At 50.0% G+C, this 13,342-nt stretch overlaps 1 protein-coding gene across 2 annotated transcripts in view; it reads right to left on the reverse strand.

Moving 5' to 3' along the window:
- The window catches only part of LOC102297081 (spectrin beta chain, non-erythrocytic 1), a 113,262-nt gene that overhangs the window by 50,934 nt on the left and 48,986 nt on the right, over positions 1–13,342 (reverse strand). Inside the window, exon 1 of one of the 2 annotated variants that reach the window (XM_042213604.1) lies at positions 10,425–11,442. The exons of the other annotated variant lie outside the window; for it this stretch is intronic. Within the exon in view, the coding sequence (XP_042069538.1) occupies positions 10,425–10,674 (250 nt within the window). The 5' untranslated portion in view covers positions 10,675–11,442. Of the gene's footprint in view, positions 1–10,424; positions 11,443–13,342 lie in introns of those variants that run through there. 2 annotated transcript variants of the gene reach the window in all.

Below are 13,342 nucleotides of genomic sequence, written 5' to 3' on the forward strand. Positions count from 1 at the left end.
CACACACACACACACACACACACACACACACAGGAATGTAGAGCATGAGCATCATGTGAGGCGCATCACTGCTCGTATCATCGTGTGAATGCGGCGCTCTCATAAACATGATCACGATGCATCATGGGAAGTCGAGGTCGACACGAGCTCATGACGGCGTTTGTGGCGTTCGTCCGAAATTTGAAAATGTTTCATCCTCAAAAAGTAGATAAAAAATAAATAAAATACATAAAAAAGAAAGAGGAAAAATAATAAACGTAACCAGAGGGGACCTTAGGGGTCCGAAGATTAAATGTAGAGCAAAGATTGCAAGGAAGGAAAGGATTAGAGAGAAGAGGAAACCAGAGGAAGAAGAAACAAACAAGGACAAGAAAGAAAGAAGAAAGATGGAAACAAGGAAATAAAAGAGAGCAAAGCATTCTGAATTCAAATGATAAGAGTCAAAAGAGGAGAGGAAGTGAACGCAAGAGCAAGGGTGCAAGAGAGGAAAGGAAACAAGCCAAGAAAGATAAAGAGCTAATAATATTATATGATCATTATCATAATTGTCAGTGATTATTTAATGTATTTAATGTTATTATATTAATATATATTAAATAGTTTGAAATGTTAAAAAAAAAGATAAAGAGAGGAAAAGTTACAGGAAACGACAGAGAAGAAGAAAGGAAAGGACAGAGGTGAGGAAGAGGAAGAGGAAGTGAAGGTTGAGAGGACAGAACGGACAAAATGTTTGTCCTGAAGATTCAAACAACATCCAGTCGATGTTTCACGACGCAGACGAAGAACGAGCACCATCATCATCGTCCCGACCTGCCGTCATGGTCGCGTTCAACACCGACAGCTTTTTATTTTCAGGCTGCGAGAAACGAGCACAGCGAACATGACATTTCACCAAACATGCCAGCTGCGTTCCCTGAGAGTGTGTGTGTGTGTGTGTGTGTGTGTGTGTGTGTGTGTGTGTGTGTGTGTGGGTTTACAGCGGGAATCAATCGTTTCTTTATCGCCACGTGGGCGTGATGGAGGGGATTTTTTAGGAAATGTCTGAGCGCTTACTTTTGTTTTTACTGCTTTCCCCTCATCCAGTAATGACTAATGAAGCTTTCTATGCAACTATTACCACACACACACACACACACACACACACACACCCACGCACGCACGCACGCACACGATGTGATGCAGAGATAAAAGGCTCAGATTAGCTTCAGTGAAGAAAGTTTAACTAATACGAGTCACAAATGTGTGAATGTTACAAAAAACATTTCAGAATGTAACACAAATGTAACATAAATTTATAAAACTGCCAAATATTTAGACAGAGACGCTGATCCGCGACACACGAGCTTCATCACTTTTACAAAGGTTTCGCCAAAATGGCCACAAGGAACCTTTAACGTGAAAATGTCTCGAGGAGGCGGCGGCGAGCGAGGAGTGTCAGACAGGCCGAACACATCAAACATCTGTTTCCACTAACAGAGAGAGACAGAGAGGCTCTCTGACACACGGGCCTGCGTTTCCATATCCAGGCCAGTCCTGACGGATCGTATGACATTCCCAAACACGCACGATCGTATAACCCTGTCAAAACACACACTTCCAGCTCAACAGTTCCAGGATTCCAGCATTCCTGATCTCCCACAGGAAGCGGAGGCCTCAGAGGATCCCCCCCGTGAGCGAGTGTGGAGGTCGGAACTACTGAGAGCAACAGAAACAAACCGGCAGAAGCTCGGTTTAGTCTGCGACTCCTTCCTGCAGCGGCTGATTGCAGCTCACCTCTGATCCTAAAAGCCGCTCCCCGACTCACACGGATCCACACGGGCCATTCAGCAGACCCGCTCCATGATGCAACTCTGGCTTCAAACTTCCCTCTCGTTCATCACCTGAGCGCTCAGGTCCTCTCTCACACCGAGGGCGGCGACCTTATGAAGCACCTGGAGGTGACGCCTGCATGCAGTCACCTGACAGACACCTGAGTGCAGCACAAAGCCCCGATCACTGCTGTTTAACCTCCACACAAAAGGAGGAACTCCCAGTTGGTCTGTGCTCAGGTGTGTCTGGATGAGGCAGGTAACTGTCACCTGTGTCCGACAGCACAGACTCGCTTTATGCAAATCTCACCTGCAGGTCAGGTTTGTTTTGACGTCCACAGAATCTGCAGGTGTTTGATCTCATTTTGTGCAACATCTGTGCGTGCATGTGTGCGTGCATGTGTGCGTGCATGTGTGCGTGCATGTGTGCGTGCATGTGTGCGTGCGTGCATGTGTGTGTTAATGAGCGCAGACGTTCAGCAGAAAACTAAAACCTTCATTCACAGAAACTCAGACAGCAGGAGCCTGGCAGCCAATCACAGGGCACAATACTGGGGGCTGTCATCCAATCACAGCGCCCTCTCCTTCCGCCTGAATGGCTGATGTGACACAGAGCGGCAGTGTGTTCCCGTGAGGAGGGGGAAGCGAGCCAGATTTGGGGACAGAGGAGCATTGAGAGGCGAGGACACAGGCTGATTATCGACCGTTAAACCGACCGAGGCCATATGTGGCGCCGACTCAGCGCCGCCTCCGGGCAGGACGGATCGCGGCTATCCCTGTCCACGCCGGTGCAGACTCATCTTCACCGCTGTCCCCCTGCAATTTAATTGGACAGAACTCGAATCAGTCAGGAGGTCGTTGGACCGTTGGGTTCCTGACGTCACAAGGGCGATGAGGAGACGCTTCCTGCTGCTGAGCTGCAGCGTCTCGTGAGCAGCACAACATGCTGAGACCTTTTTATACTGCGAGCTCGTCTCCTCGGACGGAAAACGCAGAAATGACGCCGCTGTTAGAAACGGGAACCGTCCGAACTGTCCAATCACAACCAACGCCATGGCCCCGCCTTTCCTGTGAACGGTGTTTCTCAGAGAGGACGCTGTGCCGTATCGCTGCTTTGCCCATCAGAGCCACTGAGCACGCTCAGTCCATCTCCAAACAGTAGACCTTAGCCCCGCCTTAGAGCCGGAGTTCCCGTTGTTCGAGCTTATTCTGGTCGCTGCTGTTGTGTTTTCTCAGGAATGTTAATGGTTCATGTCGATGAGCCGACCCTCGTTTTCATCCGGGAAGATGACTTCATGTCACCGAGCAGAACGCCAACAAGATGCAGCTCGTTTCTCCGCCCCCACCCCTCGCCGGGACATTCACGCCGACCGTTTGTCTGATTTTTAGCAGAAACTGTCGACAAACAGCAAACTCGAACTTTTCAACCTTCTGTGACTCAAATCTTCTAAATCCAAAGTGCTTCAGTCCTTATTTACCAGCAGTAATCTCGGTCCAGCTCTAGTTAAAAACACTGAACTTTATTATCTTTAGTCGCAGGACTCAAAGAGTCCGAGAGTGTCTGTGAGCAGTCGGTTTGATCTCAGGGTCATTATGCACGCACTTCATTAATCTTCTTCACTATTCGGATTCAAGAAGGAAACACTGCTTATATTAGATTATAATGCATTTCAAAAACACACCTGATAAAGGCCTTTAAAGGAAAGCGTATCTGGGAGTTTGAGGAAAGGAAGCCAAAGCTCGGACGGGATGTTACAGACGCAAACACGGTGAAACAATAGTTTCTGTTTGCTGCTCTGACAGATTTAGAAACGGCTGCTTCCTCTCAGACGTCGTCTCCTTTTCCAAAACTTTCTTTTCCATCTTTTTGTTGCTGCAGGCCGTTGCGTGTTTTCTGTGTTTATAAAATGAGGCGTTTTCAGTTTTAGCCTCATGCTTCGTGCTTCAGGATCATCTGAGGCCTGAGGCGTGTGTGCACGTCTGCAGAAGAATGAATCTGGTCAGTTATCAGCACTCGTGCTTTGTTTTGGCCTGTGTGTATGTTTTTGTATGATGTACAGACAACCATCAGTGGAGCGTAATAACTCTTGCATTAACTTCCTGTTGCTTCACGATGAGATCCTCTGGAAGTTCAGCTCAGGACCAAATCCAAAAATCCTGCCTGTGTTTAGATTTGACTGACAAAGTCCAAACTCGCAGCTGAAGCTCATCCTTCCCCTCTTCAGGTCGTGCATTAACATCCTGCTCTGCGAGAAGTCAAATAAACGAGGACGTCAAAGAGTCCTCTAACGACCCAACGTTTAACGTCTGATTAAAGTCTCTGTGGCTCCTCGCGCCGAGCCAACAGCGGCACGGATTCCTTACACACAGTCTGACCTTCGAGGCAACACGCCGGCTCTGATAGAGCAGCCAAACCCTTCTAACACTCACATTCCTGCAGTAGGTCATTACACAACACCAGAGATGAGATAAGATCGCTCGCTGTGACAAAACACACGCTTACGAAATCACTGAAGTCTCATTCCCACACCTGCTCGCCCGAAAACACTACAGACACACAAAGAAGAGTGTGCGTGCGTGCGTGGCATGCTGTTCCTGTCACGCTGACAGCTGAATAAAGACTCCATGCCTTCCTCCTTCCTCTCTTTCTCTACACGTCAGGAGCCGGCGAGGCTTTTCAGCGCCACTGTCACCCACAAACAAAGCCGAGCTCACGAGCAGAGCCGTCAGTGTGTGTCCGCGCCGTCGGACGCCAGGAAATGCACGCCGTCGATATAAATCAACTTTTCCTTCATTACAGAAGCTTCACCGCAGCGCCCGGATGCGTGGCTCCAAGTATTGGTCGGCGCTGTAACGCTGACGAAGCCGGCTCACAACAGCGACCGTCACAGCCTCGCGTCAGGATCAATCACCCTGATTATCAATGATAAATAAGTCGGAGACAACTGGGTCACGATCGAGCTGCTGCTCCTCTCCGAGGTCACGTGACATCGCTGCTGAGGGATCACGTGTTCCCCGACGGGTCGCCAACCTGTCTGCAAACGCTCGCCAACGAGGCACGGAGCAGCAGTAAAACCCGAGAACGTTCGCCTTCAAAGTAAAAGCTTGCGGCTAACATGTTTCAAAAGGTGTGACTTTTACTTTGAAAGCAGCTCCGTTTCCTGTTTGTGTCAGTTTGACTGCTGCTGAGAGATCCGTGTATCCGTGTTTAGCTAACGGGTCGTTTTTCACATTTAACAAATTATTTTTGTTTGTTTTGATGACTTTTATTCTGACGTTTGATGATTTGAACTCAGACCTCAGTAACTCCGTTTCGTTCTCTGTTCCCTGATGACAGTCATGAATCCTTGAACTTGGGGCACTTGTTTTAGCGCCCGGTGCTCGCCGACTCATGCACGGCCGGGCCTCGTGCACACGACGTGTGGTTACTGGTCACATGACCGGACTGATACGAGTCCTAAAACCTTCTGTAATGACGTCTGCGCTTCAGATGGCTTCACAAGAATAATCTACAACAGAAAACGTTCGACGCCTGGTTCAACAACTCTGAAGCTACAACAGTCCCAGACGAGGCGCTGGCTCCGTGCTGGGAGGTCATGGCGTTCTGCCATAAGTCGTCATTTTACGTCAGCAACGGAGAATTTAAGGTTTGTGGAACCCGGGTATGCAAGCCGTGGTTGGCGTCCCTGTGGTGTGGCGCTCTAAAGGCCCACGTGGGGGCAGATTCTGCGTACAGGCTGTAAAGATGTTCACAGACACAGAAACCAGCGTCTGCTCTGAAGCTGCTGTGATGACTGATTATTAACCAGATGTGTTTAATGAATAATCAGCTCACAATAAAATAGGAGCTGGCCGGCGTCGCGGGTGGATGTGCTGCTCCGTCTGCAGCTGATGAATGGAGAACACTGTGATTTATTAAAAGCTCCTGACGTGAAATTATCACCGCGAGCAGCTCCCAGATCAGCTGACGGTTTCCTGTTAGTCTGGAGGGATTTTAAAGCCCTGCTGCTCGTTCATGAAGGACTCTGTGGGTTATTTCCACTGCTGCTCAGTCGTGACCATCCAGACCTCGGAGGTGGTCTGAGACGGGTCCGATTACGGCCCCCTGAGTCCTGAGAACACCTGGAGAAGCAGCTTCAGGCTCGAGCTCAGGAAATCAGAAAGAAGAGTCAATAAATCTGCAAACTCTCAGTTTTATTACAGAAGCGCTGGTGCTTACTTCACTCCCTTAACGTGCTTTAAATGCATGTTCACTGAAAGCAGCTCTGTTGGATGAGTCATGTGGCTTTCCGGTGGTTGAGCGCAGAAAACCCTCAGAAACTGATTAGCAGCATCTGAAGCGCCGTGACGAGGCGCCGTGACCTCGCTGGTTTGTGGTCTGAGGTGAACTTCTCTCTTCTCAAACAGCTGTGTGCAGCTGTGGACACAAACAAACACGTTACCTCTGTTTATTTTTAGCTTTTATGCATCTCTCTCTCTGGGCTCAGACTGGCCCCGCCCCCTCTGCGAGCGTGCTCAGTGGAGCGTCCCTATGAAAGAGTCCTTTCATGCTGCAGATCTGCGAGTGGAAACGGACTGAGACTTGAAACGCACAGCTCCGTCCTGAGACGCTTCCTCGTGCCACCTTCAGGCTCTCAACAATCACTCCATTCTGCTCCCGCCTCCAACGCCGCTGGTTCCTGCGTCCGGCGTCACCACCAAGCTTTCATTTCATCCAGAAATGATGGCGGCTATCAAAAACAGGACAAACTAACCAAATATTTTCTTCTAGAGATCGAAGAAAAACTCCAGTTTAATTATTGAGCTTTGATGGCGAAGGCCTTTAACTCGTGAAGCTCCACGTCATGCTGAAGGTTACAGCTGATGGTGGGAGCCCGCCCCAGCTGTCAGGGGGCGAGGGGGGGTAGATCCTGCACAGCTATGGAGCTGGTTTTTGTCCAACTTTTAATCTAATTTCCGGCTTTGTAGCGTTAAAGAGAGGACTTTGCACATCATCAGTCATACAGAGAAGTTCCTGAATCTTAAATCAGCGCTGAAAAGATTTCCAGACAAACTCCTGCATGAGCTCATCAGACGCTGAGCTCCAAGGATCGGCCTCGAAGATTTGCAGCACTAAATCTTTCTGTTTGCAAAAACGTACGAGTGGAAAAATCTCAGTGCAATCAAAGCCTGCGATGATCAAATAAAAGCATATATACTCAACACACCCAGCAGCCGATCCCTTTGGAACTGTGACGGGGGGCGGGGCGAGCAGGAAACCACCGGGACTGTCACACAATCTACTTCCAACCAATCAGTTGGTGTCATTCACTCAACCATGAAAACACACTTTGGCTTATGAAACACAGGAAACGGCCCCGGAGGAGCTTAGCATCCTGTGCTAACGGCATCACGGGCCGGGTTCAGCGAATCGTCCCGAACGCAACTCGACACGGGCCGAGGGAGAGGAGCGAGGCCGCATCTCACCCCGCCTTTGTGTGAATTTCACGACCAGAGCTTCCTTTAATTTCACTAAGAGGGTGGAGGTAGGAGGCGGGCCGGGCGGGGGCGCCGGGGGCGCCCGCAGACGCTCTGCAGAAGCTCATGAAACATTGATGAGGCGGCCGAGGTGTTTTCTTTCTCTTTAGAGACACAGAGAGGGAGGGACGGCGGCGAGCTCGGATCATGTTAGACACCCTCCCCACACCACCCACCCCCTCTAATCCCCCCCTCCACCACCGCGCAGAGCTCAAGGAATCCCAAACCACCGAGATGTGTGCTGATTGGCTGACTCAGGACCACGGAGGAGGGGAGGGGGATGATGAGAGCACAGAGGGATGGTGGTTTTGTTTTTGTGAGCAGAGCGCGTCCGAGGGATTTGGCGTTTCAGGAGATGGCGGGTTTTTACAGCGCTACAGTAACCGCTCTGCCTCAGCCTCCGTTTGTTCTACATTCATGTTAGAATCCCGGCGTGAACCACGGCGTGCGCCGCGCACGGCCGCTGGAGCACAACAAAGGACCCGACTCCTTCTGGGTCATTTATTCATCCACACATGCAAACATCAATTACAAACCACGTCTTGTTCAGTTCCCAACAGAAATAAACTCAACCGGACCGGAAACATCAGCGACCAGCATCCATCCACTCAGCATCGCTCGTATTTCCACTGAGCTGCTTTTAAAATGAAGCTCAGGCCACCTGAGACAGACGACCTCCAGGTTTTGGTGGTTTTACAGGGCGGTGGCTCCGCTGTGCTCACTGGACGATCAGGCTCTGTTGATAAGTGACTGCTAACAAAGTTTTGCTAATGTAAATAAAAAACCATTTCCTGTTACCACTCCATCTTTTTATCACACCTTTATCTCTGCACTCTGTCCCGTCATCACGTCTTCTTTGCATCCATCCATCTAAATTCAGTGCAGTTACATATTCATGTATTTATTGATCTTCCCTCTCAGGGAGGGAAATGCAGTCCAGACTCTGATCCCTAAATTTGATTTAGAAACGTCAGGAGGCAGCCGCGGGGTCACGGAGAAGCCGTCTCACATCTGCAGGCCTGGTTCAGGCGTCTTATTAGGATCATTTTTCTTTCTTTGAATGAAATCTTTAAAAAATGATGACGTCTGCTCTCCTGAGCCGTTTCAACATCAGCCAGCATCTGTACCAACATGAGTCTGTGCAGCAGGCCGACTCGCTTCCCCCCATAATTATTCTCTTAACTGGAGCAAACATGGCTGACTGCCTCCACGCTCATAACCCGCTGGGAACCGAACCACCTGAGCCCCACACGGGACAGCACATGAATTTAGAGCCTCGAATGCCTTCATAAGCACGAGCTAACAAACCCCTCTGAGGGTCGACGTCCTCATGGACTGATTGATGTTTCATCACAGCCCACATTTAGATTCTTCCTCTGCTCTAACAGAACATGCCGCGCAACACTTAAGATAAAACACATCTGATAAGTTCACGTCTGAATGATTTGGTTCTGTGAGCAGGTCAAAAACAGGATAAACGTCAGCCCTGGTAGGCGGAGCCAGATGAATGACATAAACCAGCATTAACACGCTCACGTAAACATCGAGTGTGACAGATCCCAACATATCAACTCGGTAAGAAGTCATGAAGCAGCCTCTGAACTAAACTCGGACACACGGCACACGCGTGTGCATCAGTAACGCGTGTTACAGCAGGAATCTCAGGACTGAAGAAACCAGGCTTTCAAAGCAGAGTACAGTCTGTGCTCGAGTGCAGACGTTTTCACATTCGGTCAAATTCTTACGACAGAACATCACAAAGACTCAGTGACCTCAGCGTGACCCCCCCACCCCCCCCAACAAAGAAAAAACAGCCAGGAAGCTACTTTCAGACACTCTGGAGGTTTGTGGGCGTCAGCGGGTCGATGAGGCTCCATTAGCCTTCTGCTAAATTCAGCCTGCTGCTAATTTTTAACTGAAGTGTTTGCGCGTGCAAGGACGATTCGATTTTAACGGCTCATATCGATACGAGCGTCCATCGATGAGTCGGGAGGTTAAATGTGTTTACACGCCTGAGCGCCGCTGCTCTCCTTCAGCAACAGAAGACACGCCACTCGCGCTTCCACGCAGGAACGTTTTCCACTCCTGAGTGATTTCTGTCTGACGCATCAGAGAGCAACTTGGGGTTCAGCATCTCGCTCGAGGATACTTTCCTGTGCGGACTGGAGCGGTCAGGGATCGACCCACCAACCGCCCGACATAGCCTCCCCACTTCCTACCAACATTCCCGGGTAGAGCCTGTGCTCAGAGCATGTAAGCAGCTCCATCGTACAAACCAAACCAAGCCTTCAGTGTAAACGTGTCGCAGAAAGTTTCCTGCTGCCTGCTGAAAAACACCGACACAGCTCACACACATGCAAGCAAACACAACTACACGGTTTGGTTTCTGGAGCCGACGTACGTCAGCCTGAGATACAGGAGGCTTATTTCCAGCTGCGGATCATGCAAAGCTGCTCCAGTCGAGCTGGAAATAAGCAGAGCGGAACAAAGAAGAAAAACTTCAGCTGTTGGTTTCATTTAGCGATGTCATCGCTGCATCGATTAATAACGGGCACATTCCTGAGCTTTAAGTCAGGAGAGACAAACGGCACGTGTGTCGGGAGGCCAGCATCCTGCTGAGGAGCTCCAGCCTGATTACTTCACAGCTACGTGAAAAAATGTGGGTGTGGGAGCGCCTCCCTGCCTCCCCCGCACCGCTCCTCGGCGAGCGGGTCACCGTCAGCCCGTCAGTTGTGATCAGTGTGTGAACGTGAGGCGCGGTTTATTTGCAGAGGTAAGGTCAAGCTGCTGACTCATCCACAGCCAGCTCTGATTTCATTATAAGGTGATAATGATTAATAAAGTCAGGGCGACACCTGCACGCCTCGGCCACCATCCCAGCGCGACCGCACTCCTCTTTACTTCCTTTTACTTTCTCTGGAGCTCTGCTGCTGCTCTGAAAGCCTCCTACGGCTCCTTCTACTGTTTCAACCCTTCAAGTGTGCAAATGCAAACAAACTGCAGCCCACAGCATTAAAGGAAACCCTAAACCCAGGCCCACACAGCTTTCCCCCGCATGCGCTGCTCCTCACACACTGAGGGCTCCTTGTTTCATCTTACCTTGAAGCTGTTTGAACCTCCCCTCCAGCTGGTTGTAGTTGAAGGCAGCCTGGCCCGAGAATCCGGGGCCGGGGCTGGACCCCCTGACGGGGCTGAGGCTGGGGCTCGGGCCTCGCCCGGGACTGGCGACGTGAGACGGGCCGGGGCATCCGGACCCCGGGGACAGGGGGCCGCCGTAGTCTGAAGTTGGGGAGAGGGGTCCAGGCGCGAGGGGGCCGGGGAGGCCGGCCGTGGCGCTCTGAAGCTCCATGATTAAACTCCACAGAAGACTTAGATGGAGCTCGTCCACATGGAGCAGAAAGTTTATAAGTGAGTCACACAAGCCCGCAGAGGTTGTCTCCCCCCAGGATGAGCTCGAGCTCAAACTTCAGAGCCTCAACTTCTCTGCAGCAGGAGGAGCTTCCAGGTGACCACCGACTCCTTAAGAGTCCTTAGCACAAGAACGTAAAGTGAGTTTAAAGAAGTGATCCCAGTTTTAGCTCCGACAGCGAGGGGAACGCTCCCTGCTCCTCAGTCGAGCTGAGAGGAGGACAGAAGAACTGCAGATTCTCCGTTTCACCAGCGTGGAGCCAACAATCGCTGGCTCAGCAGACGCGCGGCGGCATCATGCTTCTGTTTTCCCTCCATTCATCCATCTGTCAGAGTCTCCGGGGATCACGCCTTCCCCTCAGTTCCACCCATCCTCCGTTCAAACGCACGCTCAGACCCTGCTCGATGAAAAGGTGGAGCAGACGGAGAAAAGAAGTGGAGGGAGGCAAAGAAAGAGTGGTTTGTCCTGCGGTGTGCAGCAGCAGCAGCAGCAGCTCTCAGACACTGAAAACACCTTTCAGCAGACGAGGCGAGAGTGCAGGGGGGAGGGGCCGCCAGAGGGAGAGGCTACTCCCACGGCAGCCAATCACAGTTCAGCGATGATGTCACCCACTCATTGGCATAAGGGGAGGAGACGGAGGAGAGCGAGAGAGGGAGAGAGCGCAGAGGGCCGATCGAGCTGAAGATTAAAGAGGAACTTTAGTCTAATCTGCAGCTTTTTACTGCAAATGTGAAGCAAAAACATTTGATTCTTAAATCTGTGCTTAAACAGCTGCAGGGCGCCGCCTCCACAACACTCATATTTAAATGATCCCGTTTATTTTGTTCTTTGCATCATGTGAAAAAGGTCAAACTGATAAGATTAAAATTCGCTCTGTGAGTAAACGTTTAAAGAGCCACAGTTTCCCCCCCTGGGAGGGGCAGACGCTTTCAATCAGCCCCAAAACTTTCACCATCCTCAGCCTTCAAACCCCAAAGTGTCCACGTCCCCTGCAGCACCGAGACCCTGAGCAGAAATCGTTTTCAACAAACCGAAGGAAGCAGCCGGGTCTTATCAGACAGTTTTAAACACAGGGATACGTGTTCACAGTAAAACCATCTGCTTCCTGTCAGCTGACCAGCTTCAGTCTGTGGTTCACGCACAAATAACGTTTTCCTCTCTGAAGGAGCAGAGATCCAACTTCTTTGGCGATGACGAGTAAAGACAAAGTGGACGTCACAGTGAGCACACGCCTCAGGTTCATATCCACAGGAACAAAATGACTGTTTCAGCTTTGTCTGATTTCCAGCAGCTCTCTGCAGATTTGACAAGTTGTTTTTTTATTTTGAATTATTATTATTGCTGTGATTGACTCTTTGCAGGTCCCAACAGTAAAAATGTCGCCTCGGCCTTCGTTTTGCTGGACCTCAGAAGCCGGAGATGCATAAATACATCATAACATTACAATAAAAAAAACAATAAGCATCACAGAGGAAACCTGGATTAAACTTGAGTCACAATCAGGCTGCTGGGTGTTGAATCGATTATGTTGCAGGTGATTGTGCACGAACCAAACTCATAAACGTTTTAGAGCAGTGTCCAACTCCAGGCCTCGAGGGCCGGGATCCTGCAGGTGTTAGACGTGTCCTTGATCCAACACAGCTGATTCAAATGGCGAAACGACCTCCTCAACATGTCTTGTATTTCTCCAGAGGCTGGTAATGAACTCATCATCTGATTCAGGTGTGTTGACCCAGGGTGAGATCTCAAACCTGCAGGACACCGGCCCTCGAGGCCTGGAGTTGGCCACGCCAGCGTTAGAGTGAGCTGATCGACCACAGAGTCACACTTTAAACGCTGCGTCGTTGTTAGAGACACACACAGATTTTTGTTTTTGGCTAAATGTGGCTCTTTTATGATAAAGGCCAAAAACTGTGATGCAGACTCATCAGGTCATAGTCTTCATACTGAGTATAAAGCGCACACTCAGCTGTGTGCACTGATTTGCACACACTGTTGCAGAGCTCCTGGTTCTGTTGTATTTAAACACGTTTTGGGTAAGCGCGCCCGCTGCCCCGCCCACGTGCCCTGCACACAGATGGCGAGACTTCCTGGTTCAATCAAAGTTGATAAATAAAAACTTCATTGAGCTTTAATTTTGCTGCAGGTCACGTCTGATGTTTTGCAGTGGAAATTGCTGTTTTGCAGCAATTTCCTCTTTGGAGCTCATCTCCTAACTATAAATAAGGTGCAGCTTATCTCATGTCGGACACAGATCAAAAGATAAGTGCAGTGGTGCCCCGAATACCAGCGTTTTACAACCACGCACGTCCTTCAGGTGGACTTTGAAAAGCTGCACAAACATCTACAGGTCGTGTGTCCAATCCAGGCTCATACGATCCACCTGCAGCTGCTTCAATAAAGTAATACATTCAATAAAAACTTCTTCTTAAACTTATTGAAGGAAACCACATCACTGGGCTCGTGTGTGTGTGTGTGTGTGTGTGTGTGTGTGTGTGTGTGTGTGTGTGTGTGTGTGTGTGTGTGTGCGTGTGTGTGTGTGTGTGCTAGAGGGGAAAGACGGATACAAAGAAGACGGAAACAGGGTGGAGTGTGTGTGTGTTACTCC

The sequence above is a fragment of the Haplochromis burtoni genome, unplaced genomic scaffold, assembly GCF_018398535.1.
Source record: "Haplochromis burtoni strain Fernald_Lab_line unplaced genomic scaffold, NCSU_Asbu1 Contig_459, whole genome shotgun sequence".
Lineage (NCBI taxonomy): Eukaryota > Metazoa > Chordata > Actinopteri > Cichliformes > Cichlidae > Haplochromis > Haplochromis burtoni.